The sequence below is a fragment of the Populus nigra genome, chromosome 1 (assembly GCF_951802175.1).
Source record: "Populus nigra chromosome 1, ddPopNigr1.1, whole genome shotgun sequence".
Lineage (NCBI taxonomy): Eukaryota > Viridiplantae > Streptophyta > Magnoliopsida > Malpighiales > Salicaceae > Populus > Populus nigra.
The window spans coordinates 707,311-733,203 of record NC_084852.1 but is presented as its reverse complement, the minus strand read 5'-3'; the positions used below and the strand labels follow the sequence as shown (position 1 = coordinate 733,203).

The following is a 25,893-nucleotide window of genomic DNA, read 5'->3' as shown; positions in this document are numbered from 1 at the left end:
TTCATTACTTTTCTATCCATTTCTTCCATTACATTAAATTTCCTAACTTTTTTTCTCCTTTGGCCGAAATTGTTTAATAGAGAGTTAATAGAAATTTGGTATTCCAACCATCAATTTGGGATTTTTTTAATCAAATTTAACATTTATTATTTTTTATGTTTATTTGAAGTGAGTTTTCTTTTAAAATCAAGATACACATAAATATGTCAAATGTTTCATGTGAAAAGTTTTTAGAGAGTTAATTGATAAAGTACAAACTTTGGGAAGGAGATTGAAGTTTACAAAATATAAAAGTATTTTTTGTTAATTCTCTACTGAGATGGATGGAATGACTTTATTGATAAGCAAATAAAATGGTAAGGGGTAATTGATAAAGAATAAACTTTTGAAAAGAAATTAATTTATATACTTCAAGAGGGTAAAATAAGATTGACACCAAAATTATTATTATTATTATTATTATTATTATTATTATTATTATTTATTTTGGTGCATTTGTTTTTCTAAAATAATCTTGGTTCGTGAATTCAATTAAAATTGAGTTGAAAAGTACACAAATTGTGTTATAACCCAAAAAAATTAATATTTCTAAAAAAAAATTAATATCAATCTAATCCGTTTAAATGGAACTATGCAAGAAAGCAGATACGGGTGCCTCCTTTTATTAAAGAAAGACAACTAAACTATGAATTGTTGCACCTCTTTTTGAAGGTCATCACTTCACACAAATATTTTAACAAAAAGTTCTATCGGACTTGGCTTACATCCAAGAATCGTAACTTGTAGGATAAAAATTTTGTCAGTTAAATATATTTATAAAAAATAACAAATTAAAAAACTAAAAAAAATTAAAAAAATCTTACAATCTGCTTCACATGCAAAATGAACGCAACAGAGTCATCAATGTGCGTGGTAATAGAACCGTGAGCAAGCCAGTGTCAATTTTTTGTACTGCACTATGATCGTTGAGTGAAATGCATGAACATCACGTGCTGAATGTAGTTCACCCATACAGCCTGCTTTCCCTCACATGTTCTTTTGCTTTTTTTTGCACCTCATACCAAAAGGCATGCAACTTGTATGTTACCAATAAATTATCTATTAGTAAATAAATAATTAAATTTTAATATTTGGAAGAAAAAAATTATCATGATTTCAATCTTACATAGTTGCAGTGTGATTCTTCAAAACGCTCCTCGCAATATTATCATCAGCTCTCTCCCATTCAAATTTTTTCCTTATGGTAAAAATTTATAAAAGAAATTTTTTTGTAATTTCAATAAACTAACCAAATTAATATCATAAAAAAATATTTAAGTTAATGCTAACCTTAGACCTTAAAAAACATGTATCGATATATAGTTTCCATTCAGGATGTCTGGAAACCTAACTCCATCGAAATAATAGAATTTTCATCGACAATTTAAGGGTTGATGTTATTTTTCTTGCAACCTCAATGTTTGTAAACCTAAAATTATATTTGTTAAATAAAATTATTTTTAAGAAAATTATTAAACATGTCGTTGTGAAAGCAGGAAAATCATTCTTACATTGAAAGGTCGTCTTCCATTGGACCTCATACTTGCAAGTAAATAAATCTCGCTATGAAGAGATCCCTCTTGACATTGCGACATCGCACTCGATGACCTCACGTCGTGAGTTGAAGTTTGTGCCTCAGGTGCCTATTCTTCATCGGTACCTAATGAATCATGGTTGTTAGCATCGCTGCTAAAAGAAGTAGTAGTGATTATGTCCACGCGACGTGCAATAAACTTTCCCCGTGGCATCTACATAAATTAACAGAAAAAATTAAACGATTTCTATTTAAAATAAATAAATTAGCAACACCTCCTCTATACGGGAAACTATCCAAAATTCTTAAACCTGTAAATACACAACATATATGCCACAAACCAGTTGATTGTTTTTCAATTTCTTTTAAAAAATCAAAATAATTCAATGTCACACAAAATTCACATTTTCTAAGTGGTAATATATTTAATCCTAAATGTAAAAAAATTTAATCTAAGTTAACAAAAATTCAAAATAATAATTAAAATTAATCCTACACATTTAATTGAAATTGAACAATAAAATTGAAAAAAAAATAACTAAAATTCTTGAAAATAATGAAAAAATTATTTAAATAACAATTAAAACTCAACACAGAATTGAAAAAAAAATAATACAAAAAAAAACAAATATAGAAGAAAAATAAATTAAAATTTCTTACCTTTATGACGTGTTTAGTGTCAGCTGAGAATTAAAAAAAACAAGATAAATGAAAAGGTATTGTTAAGAAAACCTGAAAAATAAAAAAATAAAGAAAAACAACATACCTTGGGATGAGAAACCCCGAGTATATTTAGGTTTTTGTTAATTATTATTAGCTCAAATTATAAAGTGAGTGGGCAAGTCATTTAGCTCTTTCGATCTTTTTGTTAACCATGTCAGACCCACGCATCTGGATCTAGCATCCATACGAGACCTGCGTGCTTAGGCCTAATAATTATGCCAGACCCGTGTCCGTGAACATTGTTGGCTATGAAAAATCTAAAATGCACATTTAAAGTTTGCTCATTGTGATCAATAAAACTAATTGACTATTACATGTATTAATAAATAAATAAATTATTATTAATAATAAATAAAGACAAAAAAATTACATGATGTGTCATGCTATTTAGCATATTTATTTAATCATGTGCCAATATTATTTTTGAAAAAAAAGAAAATACAATTTGAAGAAAAAAAACTAACTTATCAATACATTTCATGTGCTTTTTATTTATCCAGTTTTGCATCATATTGTAGTCACTTGCATGGGCTGAGTTTTAACTCCAATTGTGTTGAAGTTGGCTCAGCATGGCTTATTTAACCAAGCTAATTCACATACGACTTAGTCATCTTGTTAAAAACGCAATCAAGCTCTCAAATTTTTTTAAGTTCACCATTGTTGTAACATTTGACTAACCTAATTGATTAGTGCTTAAAAATACAATTTTATCATGGTTTTATATCATCATTTTGCACTTGAAGTATCAATAACTTCTTAACTAGAGCATGTTTTATAATAACATATCTAATTATATAAGATACCTTTAATTTACGGTAAATGTTCATCTTAAATGCAGGCTTATCATATAAATCAATAGATTGATTGATGAGTTTAACTACTAAAATTGAGAAGACAAAGAGAGGTCTAAGCTTAGAAAAGAGATGCTGGTTCAATCCAAACTAGAAAACCATTCGGTTATTGGATCATAACTGAAGCTGTAGAACTTGGATTTTGGTCTGCTCTATATGGATGAAAAGCTAAAGCATATGTCTAAAACATTCATGAAAGTCCAAGACTCAAAAAGGCTGTTTTAAAGTTCAAATTGTAGCAACAACGGAGAAGTCTAGAAGTCCAAATTATCCGAACTATTGATTGTAGCTCAAACACTATGTAGTGTTCAGCCCATATCTTGAGTTCTATAAGTCCAAATGCACTGATTTTTTTTTGTTAGAAAGCTGAGACAATTTCCTAGAACTTTTATAAAGACCATGTGTTCAAATTTTGATGTTAACAATGTTGTTTTGTTCAAACAAGAAGATAAGAATTGTCACCAAGTCAAGATGTGGTGACACCCACTTAACAATTAGCCATCAAATCAATAGTTTTAAATTTTAGCCTATAAAAGGAGACATTTATCATGCATTTAGGCATCTTGGTTTTCATATCAAGATCATGTTCTAGCTCTCTCTCTTTATATTTTTTGTAATGCTTAAGTTTTGCTTTCATTAATCTCTTGTTTATGCCTTTCCTTTCATTTCCTTTACTTAGTTAACTTTTATCTTATTTATGTTCTTATCTTATTTATTTATATTTCTATCTTTCATTATGTTTAGTTAAGTTTATTATGTCAAGGTGAAAAGGTTACACTAATAGTGTTAGGATAAGTATAATATAAACTCAATATGGACTTCAATGCTCATATCCTAAACAACTTGCTATTAACATGTCTTATCTTTTTTATCTTATTAATTCTTAATACCTTACTTGTTAAATGGTTAGTCTAGATTTGTGTTGTATAACACTTGATACAACAAATGCTTGGCACTTGCATAGCCCCATCGTATGGTATAACCTACACCTGTGCTATTAAAGAAACTTGATTTGTTGTTAACATAAGTTAGCTTCATGAATTCCTGACAATATTTAAAAGTTTGGTGTTACTTAAATAAGATAATTAATATGATCATGTTAATAATTTATAATGAGCTATTAATGATAAATTATTCGATTGGAATCTCCTTTGTGTGTGGTTTCCAGTTGAGTAATAAAAAGAGTTTATATTACATTTATTTTTAATACCATTAGTGGATACTTTAACCTTAACATTTGTTTTTATCATTTTTTAATCTTTACGTTAATCTTACATCTCAAAGTCCTCTTTAACTTATTATTATTATTATTATTATTATTTGTAATTTATATAGTTAACCTCCTTGTAGTTCGACCCCGGTCTTGCAGGGTTATTTATTACTTCGACACTCCTACATTTGGGAGAAGACATCAATCTTTTGGTCATGTCACTAATCAAGTGAAATTGTGAAATAGTTAATTGCTAAAGGATAAAATAAAACAAAAAGTTAGGGAGTGAAACAAAATGGTCCTGGTCAACCCGGGTTAACCTGTTAAATTCACAGCTCAGGTCATGAAATGAGCACAATAAGCTATCCTGGTATGACAATTTGTCCCATTCATTTCTCTACATATCTTTACTCTTTGGTTGGGCCTCAATTAGGCTCGAGTTGTATGAATTTTAAGACTAAATTAAAGAATCATCCAAGAATTAGGGACCATAATTAAGAAATTAAGAGTTGTCAAATAATTAGGGACCAAATAAAATTTTTATAGCTATATAAATAGTTTTAATGCTACAACTATAATTTGTAGCATAGCTTATAGATAAGATTGATATAAAAATAATTTGGATATAAAATTATTAGTAGTATATATATAATATTTATCCTAAAAAACCCAATATAAAAATATTTATATTGTGGAGCAGAAAAGAATAAGGAAAAAAAATCATGTCTCGAAACTCCCTTCACCCCATTCTTTGGTAAGAAATTCACCTTTTTTTAGTTCCAAAGTAAAAGAAGAAAAGGCAAGGAATTTACTTAGAATCGTACTGTCTAATTTTCAACTGTTACTGTTTAACTTTTAACTGTTATTGTCCAATTTTCAACTGTTACTATTCGAACACTCATCAGATTTTTTAACTATATCTAAAGTTTTAAAACTCTATTTTAAGTGAGATTGATCTCGTTAGAAAGTTAAGACATGAGGCTACAAGTTCTCTGAAGGGAGGAGAACCCAGTTTTGCCTCCAAGATAGTCAAAATTGCTCATTAACTAATTAGTCCTACTGCCCTACATAATCAGTCACGACTCAGTCTCAATTGGTAACCCATAACTGGAGTTCTACATCTCCAAATTGAGCAAGACCAGTTTTCTTGGTTAGCTAACATTCAAATCTACAATTTCTATGAGGAACCCAATCCTAATTCCCTCATCCTCCTACCCGAAATCTCATTGAAAGTCAAGAGATAAGTTTGTCCAGATTCGTCTCCCCCTCCCCTTCACACAATACTTTCATAAACTACATACCACACACATGAATTAACTTAATCTTAACAATAAGTACTTTTTCCCCAATTTATGTCTAAAAACCCTAACTTATGATTCAATATCAAGGCATCAATTCTTTATCGAATTAAAAATGAATTTTTTTAAGATCATGTTTAGAACACCTTACCCGGTACAAATTAAGATTTTGATCTTTAACCATTTGAAGATTTTCAACTCCCTCCTTTCTTTCTTCTTGTTCAATTTCTTGGTAATCATTTGCTCTCAAGTGTTTATCCCATCTATAAACTCTTAATCTTGGATGAGTTCTTGAAATTTTAGTGTGTCTCTCTTGATTTCTCAAGAATGGGTATAAAACTCTCTATTTTCTCTCATTATGGTTCCTACAGATTTTTGGTGAGGAGAGAGTATTTATACTCTATATTTTTTCTTATTTACATTTAGGCCCTCTTTTTCCTTTGAGTGTATTATTCTCTTCAATTAAATCCAACCCTCAACAGTATCGAGTTTATTATAATGTCCTGAATTATTTTGTCCGGAAATTTATATTCAAAAATTTCTGAATTCCTGTTTTTATTTAACCATATGCATGAATTTCTTCACTTTTATTTATTTTTTTTCTAAGGTTTACACCTCTATATGCAGCCTTGTTTTTATTGAAACCTAGGGGTAATTTTGTATTAGAACTATTTCAATAAAAGGAAAAGACGGTGAAGCCCCTTAAAACATGCATAATTTCCCTCACTAAAGGGCATAATTATATCTTCGCTGTTTATTTAAAAAAAAATGACAAGAAGCATCAAACTTAGGTTAAAATTTTATTCGCTAAAGGACAAATCAGTATTTGTATTGTAGCCTAAAAAACCCAAACAAATCATTTTATCTCTAATCATTCTTTCAATGCCTGATGTATCCCATGTAAAAGACAATTTTACCCCTAACTTAGCAAGTTTTTTTGGCAAGAAAAATTTCATCATTACACTGCTCCAATCCATAGTAATCTGTATCTAGATAAATAGTAAGGACACTAAGCTCTTTTAGTATATATTATAATACTTTATTTTGTTGTTGAGGTTCTTACCTCGCTGTTTTTCCTGTCTCACCTGAGGTTTTCTTTTGCTCCGTGGTGTTTTTTTATTTTTTTAATCTACAAGGTTATATATATGTAAAATAATAATAATAATAATAATAATAATAATCAAATTAATTCAGGTTAAATTAATATCCTTGGTTTGTGTAAATTTAATATTTGATGTAAATAACATTCCGAAAGTTCCTATGCTTTATTTGAAATAAAATAAAAATAAAAAACACTACAAATTTATTTTATTTTAGAGGAAAAAGATTTTTGAAAAAATTATGGATGGGCAGCAACCATCGCTACGACGAACACTAGAGAATTTATAAATTTAAGATATAATTGAAGATAAATATATAGATTTCAAAGTAAATTGAGGTTTTTTAATGAAATTTATATCAAGAGTGATTGATTTCATTAAACCATGACATAACCAACCATGGTTACTTCAGTATATCAATACCAATTCACTGAAGCACTTGGATGGATTATATTCGACAATTAGACGGACACTGAGCTCCTCTCTTCATTTTAGATTTTATGTATCATGGCCCAGTTCCATAAAAAAATCGTGGGCATATCTTAGCTTCTTAAGAGAAAAAAAACATTTGTTTTGCTATTCAAATAAATAAAAATCTGAAAAACATTTTTTTTTTGGATATTGTAGCATTTATTTTAGCGTTGTAACAATATGTGAACTTTATAATAAATTTATAAAATCTAATAGAATTTAGCCTAAATTAAAAGATCTATAGGACCGAGAAATCCAAATTTCTAAAATAATAAAATCATCAATCCTGTCTTTATAAATAAAATTTTAGAATGGTACGTAAAGAATCTGAAAATTATGCGTCTACTGTAAAGAATCTGAAAATTTTAAAATTATACGTAAAGAATCTGATAAATATTTCTAAAATTTCTAAAATTTTAGAAAATGCAGAGTCTTAAAGAGAAGTACAATCTGAAAATGCAGTCTTTATTCACTCTAATACCGTAAAGCTGTAAGCATTCATGGTCATCATCCATTCTTACAAATATTTATCCAGCTACACTCATGAATCTTTCAGGCAGAGCCTGTTCCACTGACTATTGAGTAAATAGTCCAATAAAAATTTCCATAAATAACACGTGATTCTTAAAAACTAAATCACAACTGAGGATTGAGAAAAAACTCCAGCACAAATTGAAAAAGACAATAATTAAGTCTCAATAAAAAAAAAAAACAGAGACCTCTATTAGTTCCCTGCTCATCACATGCTGCAAGACAGTGCTGAATCAGCCTTTAGTAGTTCCCTGCTCATCACATGCTCAGCCAAGACAGGAACATAAGCTTCAACAAGGTCTGAAATGGGCACTAATCCTCTACCATCCTCTTCCCAGTCAGGGCCCCAGGAGTTCTGTATCACATACTTATCCACGCGTTCATCTTTATAAACGCCACCAATTAGCATGACTGCATGCAGAAATGATACTGCATGCCAATCTGGTTCGTATAAAAGGATCCCCACAATGGGTCCTCCTTCCATGATCTCCGCTACAATATTTTCAGCACTCTCTTCCCCCGGGTTTATAATGCGATAGCCATTCACCACTGAAAGCCGACCCTCCTAAAATAAGAAAAATATGAACTAAATACTAGTTCATTCCTACTAAAACACTTAAATAAGGTTCATTGCAAATGCTTAGAGTGTAAATGCATGTAAAAATAATAAACAAGCATGATGATGATTATATTTACCTCAAGAGCATGCCCTCCTTGAGGTAATCCAGTGTATGGGCAGTCAGACTCAGGAACCACGCCATGTTCAACGATCCAATTGAAAAATATGGCAGGGTCTATAGGCACTTGCTTAGTGCCATAAATACCATCTTGCACAGACAACTGAGGTACTGTCACATGATCAGCTTTGTTCATAATCATCCACAACCGGTAGCGCCCCTCAACAGCCCCGATGACAGCAAAGAAGACACATGTTTCTAAAAATAAGTATTAATTAGTTTTAGTAAAAGAATCTACTAGTCAAAAAAACACCAATAGTTTTTTACAAGCAATCGTTTTTCCCTATATATTCTAGGCCTAGATTCTACAAGCCTGATGCGGGATAGTAATGAATTGAAAAGAAGAAAGAGAAAGAGAAGAAAATGAGAGAAGAATAGAAAAAGAAAAGAGGGGAGAAAAGCATGTCTACAGTTTTTTAATCAATCATCAAAAGTTGTCTATCCTGTAGAAACACTTAAATAGTCTAAAGCAAAAACCCTACCCAGCACACTGCCAGCAATTAGGTAAACAACCCATAAAAATAAGATGAAGTTCAAATTATGATAAAATCAAGCCCAATAATAATGCCAAAATAAAAGCCTTATAAAATGGAATAGGATGTGCTCAATCTTCTAACAAAAAAGTGACAAGTTAGGCTATCCTTCGCCACCTCCAACCATACACGTGTGATCTACGGTGCGGGATGTGTCCCCGTCAAAGCCATAAAGGATCTTTATAACAAAATCATTCTCTCCAAACCCTGTAACAGGTTGCTCTATAACCTAAAGCTATTACATCTTTTCACACATGTCCTGTTAAATGGCATGTGCCAGTTTTCATTTTCAAGCCATTCGAGTAGATACAATTCATCGATTAATCTTTTTTATTCAAACCATTCAAGTGAATGCAATTCAATCATTTATCAGTAACACATCAAATTGTAATACAATATATTAATCAAAATAGTTCAAGGTAAGTTTAGAAAACTCGTATATCACAATCACTTTATTCAAAAAGTAGACACATAACTGAGACATCTAAAAAATATTGACAATGACAAGTTAAATATAAGATTGAGGGAGCATATGAAGAAAAAGCCTTACTATAATGGTCTTGAGAACGAACTTCAGGTAGGATACTGAGTTGAGCCAAACGCCAGCTCCGTTCTTTGACTTTCGTAGACTACCGAGACACAAAGTTCAGGACAGTAAATATTTATATTATTCACATAGTGCAACATCAATGAAATAATCATATCCACAAAAGAAAAAAAGTAGATAGGAGCATAACACTTTTCTCATTTTTATAAACTCGATGTTTAAAATGGCAAACAAATAAGTGATGCAGGACAACTTGGGAAATAAGTTTATTGGATTCGAGTAATCAAATCCAACAAGGACTTAGATTCCTAGATGATAAAATACTAATTCTATAAAAAATAGGAAAAACCTAATAAAGAATAACAATCTTCCTCCACCCACACGCACACTTATAGTAATGTCAGCAGTTGAAAAATTTTATGGTGTTTAGGGAGTAACTAGTGACATTCTATTAGCTACTCTTTTAAGTCCAATTTGAAGAAAAAGATAGGAAAGGGGATGAGAGAGAATCAAATCCAAGACCCACCAAAAAGCAAAACGAATATTAAGATGCATGAAAAACAGAACAACAAACTTGCATGAATACATAGAAAAACTTAATCGCTCATCACCATTAATTTAATAACCCCAACCAACAAAAAGATGACTACTAAAACTGCCCATTTAGGTCAAATTGATGAATTGAGTACAGGGTATTACAATGTATCCCCCTTAATTAAACAAATTCATCTTCGAACTATTGAGAGAGAGAGAGAGAGAGAAGTAAACTAATAAATTGTGTTATGCTACCACCATCAAATTTCACCCAAAGTTTACAAGTCACCAGAAAATCGAACTCCAAAATCCATTACGAATCTAATATACTTGATTAAAGAAAGAGGCAACAAAAATATGTAGGAAGTTCACAAAACATGAAAGAAAAGAAAACAGAAAATGATATTGTTATCACCACTCCGCTATTTTTGTAGCAAGCAATGTCCTTTTTTTAACTATAGTTTAACCAAAACGCGATCTTTATTGAACATATTACCATATGTATGTACTCCAAAAACACATGGCTATACAAAAATAAGAATAGACCATGCATGTTCATGAATTTGTTTTTTCAAAGGACAAGCCAGCTACAAGACCATCCTATTTTTTCGCTTTAGAACTTATAAACAAGTAAAAGGGAAAAAAAATTGAAAAGCAAGATAAGCAAAATTGTATAACAAAACTTCACTAGTTAAAAAAATGATTCTTTCTCCTTCATGTCTACTAATTGGCAGGGCTTTAACATTAATTACTAGTATGTTAGGTTTAGGAGCTATTTTGACATTCACAAGAAACATATTAAAGATTTATGGATCACATCGGGGGGGGGGGGGGGGGGGGGGGTGGTTTAAAAATCACAAGTGATGAAACAATTACACTAAACAATCAGCTAGTGCAATGCACACCACAACCTGCAGATATCCAGTAATGATTCGTTGCAGAAGCTTGCCAAGGTAAGAGAAACCTGAGTTGAATGTAAATACGTAAGGAATCAAATCAACATCATTGAATTGAAGGAACTGAAACAAGAAAAAAATACAGAACATGCTGCAAGAAATAGAATTATTAGGAGTTGGGCATTAAGCTACCAGCCATAAAGCCCCTGTGACACATAATTAACTGATTAAAACAAATAGAAATTCATTGAGAAGTAAATCAATTCAAACCAAAGTGAAAACATAGTAAATTATTAAGCAACTATACCATGTTAAGATTTTTGTCCAAATACCGAAAATTCATAGACAAAATTGAAGAAGTGCTCAGAAGTTGATATAATCTGGACTCTTACCCCCGGGGCAACCTGGCTTAGGATAAGATGAGAGTTGGGGCACAGCATCCCCTGGCTTCTTCGACTCTTGAAACGTTATGGGAATCTGAATGCAAACACTTCAATAGGAAATAGAAAGAGTGTGGGATTTGGATAGATTTAGAAATAAATGAAAATAAAATAAAAAAGAGAAGTTGTGCAGGAGAGAATCACTTATTACCTATTAAACCACACACAATCACGTATCCATTTACACTCCCCTTCGATAATCTTAGCATCGATCTCTTTGTAAGCATTGTCTATCCCTGCAGCTCGACCATATGTTTAGTACCGGGTTAAAACCTCTGAAAGAAAGAAATCCCTGATAAAATGAAAACAAAGAAAAGAATTGGAAGAAGTGTCTTAAGAGTGCTTGTTTTCTAAAGGGGGGAAAAACTTAAGACTTAGGGTGCTTGTCTTCTTTCTTTTTAGATTAAATTATAAATTAGTTCTTTTAGTTTTATGAAATAAATTAAATAGTTTCTTTAGTTTAAAAAACGAAATAATTAGTTCTTTTTCCCGATCAGCTTTCCTATATCATTTGTTTCTTTATTTTTTCTTGTTTTATTTATTAAAAAGAGAGATTTTTCAATGCTTCAAACCATTGAACCCAAAGCACTATGAAAACAATTAATGTATGAATACAGAATTAAAACAGACAAGCAATCAAACTCGAGCTTAAGGACTGGTATATCAGCTGTTGGAATCGGATCGGATCTAACTAAGAGACAAAAAGTTGTTTCATAACTTCAACAATAATGCCAAACTTAAAAACCTTTAACATGAAATCCATGACAACTAGAGGCATACAGAAAATGCTAGCTCTTACCCCCAACGCAATCCAGTTTAGGATGATGTAGAGCGACACATCCACGATCCTTCAAGAATTGCTCAATTTTCGAATAACTTTAATAGGAAGGAGGAAGAGTGTGAGATAGAGATAGATTTTAAAATAAAATAAAATAAAATGGAAAAAATTGTTCAGGAGAGAATCACTTGCCATTTTTCTGGCTTATCACGCCCTGTATCAAGCATCTCCTTCCCCGGCATCTCTTTCACCACTGTGGCTCTTAGTGGTTGGGAAACGTCTGTGCAGTTAGGTTAAAACCAAGGTTGTCAAAAACGCTTTTTTGACACGACACGGAACATACAATATAAACTCGACTCGTAAACTCAAATTGTAAAATCGTAAAATCACAAGTAAAATTTTTTAACTAAAAATCGTAAAATCGCAAGTAAAATATTTTAACGAAAATCGTAAAATCGCAAGTAAAATATTTTAAACAATACAAATATCCAAACATATTACACTTCTGCAGACTGCAGGTACCACTTCAGTAATCAACTACTATTTACGATTGCAGATTGCAGATATCCATGCAGATTGCAGACTATTGAAAGTCATGCCTAACTACTATTTAAAGGATAAAAAAAAGAAAAACAATGTATGTTAAGATATTGCAATCTTTTGTTAGGCATTGAAGTCGAACACAAAGGATCTGGACATAAAGAGTAACTCCCTAGCTTCTGTAAAATAACCACAATCAATTTTGAAACTGGAAAGCCATTCAATAAGAAACCAGGCCATGACACAACAAGTTCAATCAACCGTTTGTGAAGGCCTGATGATCTTGCTCATGATGCAATACCACTTTTTAACTTAATCACATCCTCATGTTTCATCAAATGACTCCAAAACAAAAGATGTACAGGAGTTTCTTTGCAACCAAACAAGCCACAAATATGGTGCTTCCAAGTTTATGAAATTCAGAAGATCCAACAGGTTGACAACCATGTCCTAAACCTCCACTGACCTCATATGTTAAAATTTCAAATTCTCAGAAGCTGTACCATAAATATGACACTTAAGATGACAGAAGATTCACAATTTGTATTAAGCACAATTTGAATCACAAAGCACTGTATTTTATTCTATATTAAGCATTGATGCATAGATTCAACAAAAAAAAACACAGGTTATATTCATTCAACAGAAGCACTCCTAAAAACAGAGCTTTGTGAATATGTGCCATAACTCCTCCCAAGTCCCACCTGTACAAGTCCTCCCTCTTTTCCACACTCATTCCTAATTGAAGCTCCATTCCTGTATTCAAATATTCTTCCATTCACACCTTTTTTTGGTTTTAATTCACAGTTCAGGAACTTATCAAGTGAAATATGGTTATATTCATTCAACAGAAGCACTCCTAAAAACAGAGGCTGTTAATTCAAAACAATGATAATTTAGTTCTCTTCCATTTCCAGCTCTGATGTTTTTTAACTTGATCGAAGCATAGTAAAAAAATTAATTAAGAAAAAAGAACTGAAATAAAATAAAATTATAACTTAATATAATTTTTCTAAATACTGATCGAAAAATAGAAGCAGGAAAAAAATACAAAGGCAGAAAAACAGAAACAAAACAAGAAAAAATGATGAAAAAATTAAGGATAACGCATAATAATCGACAGAAATTAAACACAAAAAAAAAAACTAAAATAAACATAATATTTTGAAAATATACCTGATGAAATCGATCGGGTAAGAAATCACGAAAATCAAAGTCGATGAAATGAGGAGGAAGGACTGAGCCACTGAGGAGATGAATTTGGAGAGAGCGGAATCGATAGGACTGTAGGAGGTCTTTCGATCGGGGGAGAGAGCGTTTCAAGAGGATGGATTATGGAAGAATGGAAGAAAGAGACTGCTGTGCTGAGTCAGAGGACAGAGGGCATTTCAAAATTCTGCTTTTGTTGAAAGTTTTGCTTAACTCGGGAAAACGCTACGTTTTTAACGTTTTTTCCGAGTTAATCCGTTTTGATGGGGTTTGATTGATTTTATTGATTTTCTAGTTTTAATCTTAATTTTATACATTTTATGTATTTTAACTCGTAAAATTAGATAATTTTACGAGTTAAAACTTATTTTTAACAACAATGATTAAAACCCTTGAAAAAAAAAATCACAGTATAATAACTCGTCTTATATTTTAAAAATGTTTTTAAACAAATTAAAAAATATTTTTTTTAATTAATATTTTTTAATATTTTTAAATAATTTTAATAGTTTAGTATTAAAAATAATTTTTAAAAATAAAAAAATATTATTTTAAAATATTTTTAACTAAAACATATTTTAAAAATCAACTTAACCAACAATCACAAACTGGTTTTATGAAATAGATTAAATAATCTCCTCAGCTTAAATGACTCTATAACTAGTCCTTTTTGTAATCGATTTTTCTATATCACTTGTTTCTTTATCTTTTTCTTGATTTTAGTTTTTGAACAAAACATAAGTAATGAATTAAGAAAGTGAAATGCATGCATAGATATAATTGGATGAAAACTAATTAATTATTGTTTTAAAGTAAGGACTCTATTTTATTTATTTTATAAAACTACAAGGACTAGTCTATAATTTACTCTGTTTCTCTTATCTTCCACAGAGCGTTCGCGAGCAAGTTATTCTAGCTTTTCGCAAATTCGGCAAAGAGACCAAGCACGGAGGATGGGCGCCGTCTTGGAGAAGACTTTAACGTATGGTGATATTAGACCAATTCGATTAAGCCTCGAGGCTCTTAGGAGTCGGATGTTAATTAGAAGACGTGTTCCGGATATTGAACAAGATCGGGGTATTCAAACTCGAGAAGATAAGCTTGGGTTTTGTGAGAAACGGTACAGTTTGCGTTTCTTCTTTTGCCTTCAAATATGAGATCAGAGGAAATATTTTCTGTTCTTTGTTAGATTCTTGGTTTTGCTTTGCTGTTCGGAAATTCTTTTATGAGTTGAATGACTCTGTCCAGATCTGCTTCTTTTTTTATATGTAAATTTCATTCTAATTCAATATTTATTTAAGTTTACTTCTCTGAAATCCATCCAACCAGGAATGATCTGCTAAAACACAGAAGGAATGCAGAAAAAGCCATAAAATACTACAACAAGAAGCACAAGGTATTTCTTTTTATTATTGCCTACTTCTTCTTCTAATTATGTGTTTTTATTTTATTAAAAAAAACAGAGGAAATTAATGTCTGCATAACACAATAAAATAATAAGTTGATCAATTATGCATCTTAAACTAATTTTAGATCGCATACTGCTTTACCAGTTTTGATGATGAAACAATTAGAAGATTTTTATTGCTCGAAAGCCTTAGAAAACAAACTCAAAGTCCCTCCCTAACAAGGACCGGACAGCACAGTGTTTGAACCCAAAAGTTCTCTACGATGTCTAGCCATGCCATATTTTCCAGAGAATTATTAATCTTCATTTCGGTGCTTGAATGAACTTATTAGGATTGGTTGGTGCATGAAAGAGATAAACACTCTGTTTTGCCAGTTTTGTTATGGTGTTGTTCCATCATGCTGTAGAATTCTATAACAACAAGTCCAAGGTAAATTTCTGGGCTTTGAAAACTCCTCGGGTTATTGCTATGTATTGGGTGGTTAAAACAATCAGCATCATCTAGTACTATTTCCTGGTTATAATGTTTATTTTATTTAATTAATTTTCTGCTGCTAAAAAACAAATTGGTTCTATGTACTCCCAACTTATTTTTATGGTACTGTCAAAATTTCTTTTTCAGGGTGCTAAATTTAAGCTGGTGGAGATCATATCTGCCTGTTCTTTCTTTTCTATGGGTATTTGGGAGCATATCAACTTCAATGCTTCTGAAGATGACAAGTCTCAGAAAAATTTTTTTGCTGAATTTTCACATGGAGAAGCTCATTGGGGAAGGAATCATAAAACAGAAGCTGAAAAAATCACTGCATGTTTTTTGTTGGAAGAAGGTGAATTATGCATTTCTTTTGTTCCTTCTTATGCGCACTCTGGTGTGTTTGTCAATTTCTATGCACCAATTGTATTTTATCATTACATGCGTAGTATTTTATATTATGGTTTATGGTTTCTTTATTTGTTTATTATTATTTTTATTATTATTATAGGGTCTACCAAAGACTACTGTGGATTTTGTCCCCGTGAAAACAAAATTGATCACCCTCTTCAGGGATTTACAGCAGGGATTCGCTGGTGATTTTAATGCATTTTGTTGAGGAGCTTCCTTCACGCAATATGATGAAAACTATAATGCATCCCTACCCCTTCAGCAAGCAAAAGAATTGCACTACTAATAGTTTGTTATGTGGCGATTGTCAGCTTTTGTCATATGTTCTATCTAGCAAAGTTTATCATAAAGGATCCTGATGCTTATTTTAGTAAGATTTCTCAGTGTGATTGGCTCATATGCATGTTTGAATAGCTTTCTCATGAATTTTTTTTGTTTTTGTTGGGGTATCTTTTGAATGGCAAGAAATTAAAAATAAACTAAGCTTTTGAGTTTGATAAGCTTCTGATATACTTCATTTGAAAGATTGTGAGTTTACTAAGTTTATTTTAAAGTGTTTGTGTGGCATCATCTATCAGCTTGCTTATAGATTCTTGAATGAAGTGAAGTTGTCATTATTTCAGTGTTTCAACCATGATCCCCAGCACTTTAAGAATGTGTGTGGACCGTGGTCAAGAAATGGATTGCTTACTTCTGTTTGATGACAAAATGTGTGTTTCAACCATGACAGTCTTCTGTTTAACAGCAGAGGCTCTCAATTGTAAAGGAATAATAAAGTTCCTTCCTTCATCGTTTGCCCTGGATTGCAATTAGGGGATTTCCTAGTGGGTAGATTTTTTATAAGCTGAACTTTGAATTTGACATGAAGCTCAAAGTCAGTGTGATGGGGAAAACATGTCAGCAAACTATTATGCCTTTCAAGGTAAATTCAATTACGTATTTAATTTTGATTTCAGGTTCGAAAGATGTCGACTTTGGAAGAGTTCACCATGAATTTAAACACAACGGAAAATCACTGACTTTCTGGATTAAATTGATCAGATATCAATTTGTTTGTTATTCAAATAGTTCTATAGATACTGCTTCTAACAACTGTTATGTTTTCCGTGTGATAATCTTTTCATTATTGGGGTTAAGAGTCCAAATTATTTGGATGATTCAATCGGTCACCTCCCTGGAGAAATTGTTGCTTCCGTTATGTCCCGCTTGACATTAGAGAAGCAGGAAGAACTAGCATCCTTTAGGGTAGATGGAAAAATGCGTTTACAGTTTATGACTCGTTTTGATTTGGATGAAAGTTTTCATTTTGATGTTGATAAATGGATTAGCTTTGCAATGCCAAAAGGACTTGAAAGATACAGTTATAGGAGGCATTCCTGATCATTTCAACCGCTATACTTTTCCATGGCATCGTTGTAGTTTGTTTCATCAAATGCCCGTGGTTTATCCCAGCTTTAATGCCCGGAAGTCGATCTGTTTGAAGTTTGTGAACGTAAGTGGAGTAGTGTTCGGGCACTTCTTACCAAAATTTTAATGCATTAACTAGTGTCATCATATTAAAGTAACAGCATCAAATACAGAACCTTTTTGCATGAATTTACTATGCATGGCCGTTTTTTTGTTCATATATTAGAATTTCAACACTTTAGGCCTCCAAATTATTTAATGGTAAGCTGCAAATTTTACGTTGCCTTTTGTTTTCATAGAGGGACTCAACTCCCTTCACGAGTTTTCATGTGCATGTTTGAATAGCTGTCTTGCGAATTTGTATGTTGTTGTTGCGGTATCTTTACAATGGAAAGAAATGAAAAGAAACTAAGCTTGCGAGTTTGAATGAGCTTGAAATATTCTTCATTTGAAGGATTTTGACTGCCCTAAGCTTAATTTAAAGTGTGTGCGGGGCATCATCTTTCTTTGATTTCTACAAGCAGGCTTATGGATTTTTGAATGAAGGGAAGCTGTCATTATTCCAGTGTTTCAACCTTGATCCCCAGCACCTTAAGGATAGGTGTGGACCGTGGTAGAGGAAAATGGTGAGTGCACTTAATTTTTAAAATGATTTTGGTTGGTTGAATTGCAATTAGTTGATTTGATTAAAAACCTATTAGGTATTTTGCTTTTCTAGTTTTACTATTTTGTTTTAAAGTTTATAAAAACAAATCCTAATGTATACTAGCTTTCATTTCAAAATGCATGCATGAAAATTGATTTTTTTTAATTAAAAAAGGGTGCCAATACTATTTAAAAGATAAAAATAACTTTAAATAATTTAAAATATAATTATACATTAACACAACAAAATTATTATTATAAAACAAGTAAAACACTTAAATATACAAGTAAATTACAAATATTAAAATAAATATCAATAAATTAACTTAAAATATAAATAAATCAGTTTGCTTATTTGATGGAGTGAAACTTAATAAAAAAATATAACCAAGAGCTAAAAGCTTTGTGTCAGTGGATTGTGGTGGGATGAAAATTAATAAGCTAAGAAGAGTCATTGCTGTGTTTTAATTTCTTTTAAAATCATGGATAAAATTTCCATTGCATATCAACAATCATGATAAAATTACAAATGAATTTTTTATTCAATCATTGTTTCCATCTGAAAATTTTGAATAACATGCAAAACTATGCACCCAGACACATATATACCACCTCATTAGTAAATATTATAGATTATTATTAAAGAGATAACATTTTGATTATTAATTTCTCTTTAAATCTTCTTAACAACAAGATTATTATTTTTAAAAATAAAAACATTATTCATGACAATTTATTTGGTTATGGCACCGACATGTATAGAGGTACTTTTAATCAATGTCCTAGTTTTTCTACTTGAGCTCCGGTGATGGCATCGCTTAAGGAGGATTGAAGCTTACAAACAAACTTATGGTTCTGACAAAAACAAGTATTACACAAACATTTCTTGCCTATACACCAACATCTTTGGCCTGCACAGTCTGCATTTTTGTTGCAACGCAATGTAATCACGGTGCTTTTTTTTTTAGTTTAACGTGGGTGTTCGGGCCAGCTTGCGTGTACCTCGACTAATCCCACAGGCCCTGAAGTTAACGACCATGTAAACCTCCAGTGGCCATCATATGAGCAACCACAGGGTTCGAACCTGAGACCATAGAGGGAGCAAACCTCTTAGTCCTAAGCTTTTACCACTGGCCACCAGTAATCACGGTGCTTCTTACTTCTCCTACATGTGAACTACCTGACAAACACAAGTTCACAATATTTTATTTTTTTAATGAAAGGTATAGAATAATATTTGTTTGTGTGAATATTACAATGAAATATATAATAGTATGAGAGAGGGGGGGGAGACTAACAAGAAACATTGATTAAGAATGCAAAGACCAAGAAAGTTAGCTTGAATGAAGACTTATCCATCTCTCTTTCTTTGCTATGAAAATACCTTAAAGATATATAAATGCCGATTACTTGTTTTATTTTTATGCAATGAACAAGGATAGGCTCTCTCATTGTAATGTTATATAGGCAAGCTCATGGGACTAATAATGAAAATGTATATCATAGTGAATTACATACCTTTTTTTCTATATCATATTATCTATAAATTATAATAACTTAAAATTATACAAGCTAAATATTAAGAAAGGAAAAGAGACTTGCACAAATTGGGGACATAGTCTCTACCTTTTTTTTATATCATATTATCATACCTATTTATAGTTTTTTTATTATTTCTATTTAAATCTCCTTAACAACTAGATGATTATTTCAGGAATAAAAACATAATTATTCATGACAATTTATCTTCTTATTGCACCGATATATCTAGAGGGATAGGCTCTCCCATTATAATAGAGACTATGTTTTAGAAAAAATAAATATTTTTTTAATTCATTTTATTTTTTCTATTTTCTATTTTCTATTCAATATTATTAGGTTTTTCTATTTTTTTTATTTGAAGAGAATAATTTTTCCATTTAGTATTAATAGAATTTTTATTTTTTCTATATAAAAGTTTGTAATTGTTTTGGCAAGCGAAGACTTTGATGAATAAAAATAAAATATTTTAGGTGTTTTTTCATAGTCATTATATTCTTGATTTTTGAATGTTTTGACTTGTAAAAAACTTTATTATCCTTTGTTGCCAACATTAATCGGTATCATAGTCTAATGATTTATGGTGGTTTTATTTTTTATATTTTATTATCTATAAATTACAATAACCTAAAATTATATAAGATAATTACAAAAAGAAAAAAAGACTTGCACAAATTACGGACATCTGTTTATTTGTTCATGGATTTGTGTTGCATTCTAAATAGTTATGCAGCCCATTTATCGTCTCATAATAAGTGTGGATATGAATTGTGTACAAAACATTGGTAAATACAATTGCTAATAACAAATTCGGGAATCAAAATAGTGTGTGTGCACAAAACCTTGGTTATATATATATATATATATATCTAGAGAATAGAGAGAGAGAGAGAGAGAGAGAGAGAGAGAGAGAGAGAGAGAGAGAGAGAGAGAGAGAGAGAGAGAGAGAGAGAGAGAGAGAGAGAGAGAGAGAGAGAGAGAGAGAGAGAGAGAGAGAGAGAGAGAGAGGATGTAACAATCCTAAATTCTTTTTTTAAAAAAAAAATCTTGTAGAATTTTTTCTATATTTTTAGATATCAAATTATCAATTTTTCATTCATATTTTTAAATTATCAAAATTTCACATTCGTTCTATAATTGAGGACTTTTTCATCATGGTATCATTTCTTAATAATCAATTCAAGCAAATAATTATAATAGTACACATCATACTTAGGCACCGTTTGGGAACGCGGCTGCGGCCGCGTTCCCAAAAAATTTGAATTTTTTTTTTTGTTAAAATTTAATATGGTTTGTACGTTTTGGATCGTTTTGATGTGCTGATGTCAAAAATGATTTTTAAAAAATGAAAAAACATCGTTGGCATGCATTTTGGCACGAAAAGTTATTTGAAAAGCACCCGCAACCACACTGCCAAACACGCTCTTAAATGTAGTCAATGAATTACTCTAATAATTACAATTAAATTACATTACACAATCATGAGTTTTGAACAAAAAAAAAGAAATCTTTAATAAAATAAATACATAATCAAGATATCAATTTTCCAGTAGAAAGAAAAATTAATTCTTAACATTGCACGTTAATTAGAAATATAATTCATTTCAACGCCTATTCACACCTGCTCATTAAACAGGGTACTAATTTCATTAACTCAGGAATTTGTCCATCAACTTGCCCATTTACCAGGACACTAATTTTATTAATTCATGAATTAGTTCATCGCATCGCATATTTGTTTTCCTCAAGAAATAATATAACTAATCGCTAATTAGTTAACCACAACTCATTAGAATTAAACTAAAAATAAAATTTAATCATGAATAAATTTAAGGATTCGTGTATATACCTAATAACTGAGCTTGTGCTGAAGTTCTTTGCTACGATAACAATCTAACAGCCTCTCATGCATCGACATCGACATCACATCACATCATTTCTTTTCTTTTATTATTATTATTATTATTATATTTTTTATTCAAGCTCAACTTCTATTATCATTATTTTCAATCAAAATTCTCCACAAATCTATTTATTTACATTAAATTTCTCATTTCCTTATTTCCCTTCCATTTGACCAAAAATAAAAACTAAATAGATAACAGAGATTTTCTATTCCAACCATCCATTTAACATTATTTCATTACTTTTCTATCCATTTCCTTCCACTACATTAAATTTCCTAATTTGTTTCTCCTTTAGTCGAAATTGTTTAATAGATGGAGGGAAGAATTTTATTTTATTTTACTTACTTTCATTCTCTAATTAATCATTTATTTATTGCATCAATTCTAATGCAGCCTTATGCTTATAAATTTATCACTTAACAACATTTATTCACAATTAAATCCCCTAGAATCTCTCATTATTGGCTGGCCACTAACTCTATTTAATTATAAAATGTTTTACTTCAATTACAATAATTTAACCAATTTACTCTAGTTTTCACATTAATTCCCGTAACAAATTACAATAAATCTTTATTTTCCCTAAATTTATTCAAGAACCTTAACTTTTCAATTTCAAAAATTCAATCAATTAAGGATTTTAAACCATTAAAATTAGATCAATAGTGTTTAAAATTGTTTACCACCAAACAAGTAATTAAACTCTAAACACTCCCAAATCAAGCTTCCAACTCCCTTTTTTTTTTTAAATCTTGGCCAAACTTCCTCTCTCATTTTCTACTCACTTCCATTTGATTTTTTTCCTTCCAATTAATGTTTACTAAGCTTGTTTAATGTTCTCTCGATATCTTCACTCGAGATTTTATGTTTCCCTTACAATTTCTACTTCTCCCACGTGTAAATATGGCAATTTCCTTTTTTCCTTTTCTTCTTGGCTAAGCATACACATGCACTCTCTCTCCCTCTCCCCCCCCCCCAACCCCCACACACTAACTTTTTACCAAATTTCTTATATATCCTAAAAGGTAAATTTTATGTTCCCAAGATAAAATTCTCGGATCCCAATATCTGTCTATATATAATTTTTACCCGAGTGAATTCAAACTTTATTAAGTTACATACTGATAATTTTATTTCCAGGTAGCTCACTCCTAATAAAATGTTTATTCACATTTCTGTATTTTTTATTTTCCAAGTGTTTTTCATATTTTTTTAACACCTTTACAAAACATTTTACTTTGAATTTCCAATCCATCATCATTCTCGTAATTTAATTAATATTCTCCCAATTTTTTTTCATAATATTCTATTTTATTATCATCAAAGATTTTACCTAGGATTTACATCCTCCCTACCTTAAAAAACAAATTTCCTCGAAATTAAATTCTTACCGGTATTCAAGAACAACTTAGGATACATCCTTCTCATTTCGAACTTCCTTTCCTATGTTTCTTCTTTGATTTGTGAACTTCTCCAAAACACCTTAATCATAGGAATCTTTTTATTCCTAAGTTCTTTCTCATTATAATCCAGTACCTTGACTGGTTTTGCTTCCAAAGTTATGTCTTTTGTAATCTCCAAAACATGTATTGATCTACAGTTTCTATTCGGGATGTCTGGAAACCTAGCTCCATTGAAATAATAATTTCCATCAACAATTTAAGGGTTGATGTTATTGTTCTTGCAGCCTCAATGTTTGTAAACCTGAAATTACATTACATAAAATCAGTTTTAGGAAAATTATTAAACATGTCGTTGTGAAAGTAGGAAACTCATTCTTACATTGAAAGGTCGTCTTCCATTGGACCTCATACTTGCAGGTAAATGAATCTCGCTGTGAAGAGACCCCCCTCGACGTTGCGACATCACACTCAATGACCTCACGTCGTGAGTTGATGTTTGTGCCTTGGGTGCCTGTTCTTTATCGGTACCTAATGACTCATGGTAGTTAGCATCTCTGCTAAAAGAAGTAGTAATGATTATGTCCACGCGACGTGCAATAGACTTTCCCCATGGCATCTACATAAATTAACGGAAAAATTAAATGATTTTCATTTTAAAAAAAAAACTCAGCAGCACCTCCCCTATACGGGAGGTTATCCAAAATTTAAAAAAAAAATGACTAAAAAAAGACCCGAGTCTACTCGAGTCAAAACCATAACTCGAGTTATAAGATCAAGACCTTATAGGAAGCAAGTTAAAACAAATCAAGAAGCCTAATTCTCAATCAATAAAATATTGAGTGATAAAATTAAAAGAAAAAAAAAGTCAATAAAAAAAGAGAAAAAAAACTAATTTAACTCTCTAGACTTGCAACCTTAGTCATGAGGCTCAGATAACCTTATAAAAAGTAAATAAAACAAATCATGAATGAGAATCCCTAACAAATCAAATGTTGAAAGATGAAATTAAAATAAAAAAAAAGATAGGTTAACTTGTCAAACCTGCGATCTGGATTATGAGGTTCGGACACCTTTATAAAACAAAATCGAAACAAACTATAAATTTCAATCATCAACAAATCAAATGTTAAATATTAAAATTAAACAAAATCATAGATTAAAAAACAAAACAAAAATAGAGCACTACCTCTTTTAATATTTTAATAATAATAATAATAATAATAAAAATAATCCCTATTTTAATCACAGCAGAACAAATCTTTTCATTACCAAAAAAGTAAACGGAATTAATCTTACAACGGAACACATTACTCATAGCATGGTAGTCTTAATAGAATATAAATGGGTTTATTTAAATAAAAAAAACAAAAATATCTTTAATTTATTTTCAATATAACTTTTGGGACAAGCGTCCGGTTTGACATTGCATTCTAAACGGGGACTAGATAAATTTTGAAAATTTTTTATTTAAAATTATTTTTTTATATTTTTGAATCATTTTCATGTGTTAATATCAACAATATTTTAAAAAATATTATTTGAAAGCATTTTCAAATAATTTAATTAAATAAAAATTTAATTTTGATAAACAAAGTCATTTAACACAACCAGGTAAAAAACTAGTGATGTAATATCAAATATCTTGATCTATATGTCTCTTGGCTTTTCTATTTTTATCCATTTATCATTAATGACTTTTTTAACACATATAATTCTTAATTTATTAAATTATATATATACATAAATTTTTTGATTTACACTTAGAAATATAATTATTTTTGTAAAAAACAATATATGACCAACAATGTAGGCGGGTCAAATAACTAGTAATCCTCGGATCCATGTTGACTTAATTTGAAAGTAGAACAAGATGTGATGATTTTTTTCACTAAGATATGTCTCTTTCATATGCATGTATATTTGTTATATGTGTCCAAGATATAATTGTCATATTGATTTGATAACTAATTTGAAAAAAAGATTACTAGATTAACCTGTGAGTTATTAAGGTAAATATTTTTATTAAAATGATGTTAATTTATTTATTTTTTATAATATTTTTTTTTTGGTGTTGCCACTAAGTAAAACTGTTGGGCTAAATAGTGTTCTAAACGGTGTTTGAGGAACAAAAATAAACAAGCTTGTCTCTTGAATAGAGATGAGCAAAAAAAAAAAAAATTTGCTGGTGGCGGATCTAGATTCAATCTTAATATATGTTTTTAAAAATATATTTAAAAAATAATATAAAAATATTAATTAGAAGTAAATAAAAAAATTTCAAATTTTTTTAAAAGTTTTTTTAAAACGTAAAAACAAATATGCTTTAATAAAAAAATTCAACCCAACCTGAAATGAAAAAAATTATCTTTACCCAACTTTTGTACAATATAAAAAAAGTTACATTAATTTATTTAAAAAAACAAATTCAATACAAGAAATGAAAAAAATCTAAAGAAAAAAAAATTAAATTAAAAATATCTTAAAAGAAATTGAGATTGAATTTGGCAACTAGCAATTTTTAGTATAAAAAACAGAAAAAATAATACTTCCAACAACACTTCCTAACTAAAAAAACAGCTAAAACATCGCCATGCTATAATATCGTCCACCGTCCGCGCAAAGACTTTATGCTTACTATGTAGTTTATAGTATAATAAATTTATCTTCACAGTACATTATTTTCCTACGCCTTTTAAACTATAACGAGATGGCATGCCCGCGCGCTGCCGC

The 25,893-nt window shown here is 30.4% G+C and overlaps 2 protein-coding genes across 2 annotated transcripts; one reads left to right on the top strand and one right to left on the bottom strand.

The window, feature by feature from the left end:
- Positions 1-7,665: 7,665 nt before the first annotated feature.
- Positions 7,666-14,186, bottom strand: LOC133699646 (uncharacterized). The gene is made up of 9 exons (XM_062122990.1): positions 13,939-14,186; positions 12,415-12,502; positions 12,244-12,320; positions 11,596-11,680; positions 11,397-11,494; positions 11,020-11,072; positions 9,578-9,656; positions 8,454-8,692; positions 7,666-8,322 (listed from the first exon to the last, which is right to left on the bottom strand). Exons 2-9 carry the CDS (start codon positions 12,462-12,464, stop codon positions 7,966-7,968), a joined length of 1,038 nt encoding a protein of 345 aa, XP_061978974.1. The 5' UTR covers positions 12,465-12,502; positions 13,939-14,186; the 3' UTR covers positions 7,666-7,965.
- Positions 14,187-14,867: 681 nt separating this feature from the next.
- On the top strand, positions 14,868-16,762 carry LOC133694575 (uncharacterized). The gene is made up of 4 exons (XM_062116139.1): positions 14,868-15,091; positions 15,301-15,367; positions 16,002-16,206; positions 16,363-16,762. Exons 1-4 carry the CDS (start codon positions 14,925-14,927, stop codon positions 16,449-16,451), a joined length of 528 nt encoding a protein of 175 aa, XP_061972123.1. The 5' UTR covers positions 14,868-14,924; the 3' UTR covers positions 16,452-16,762.
- The last annotated feature ends 9,131 nt before the right edge of the window (positions 16,763-25,893 follow it).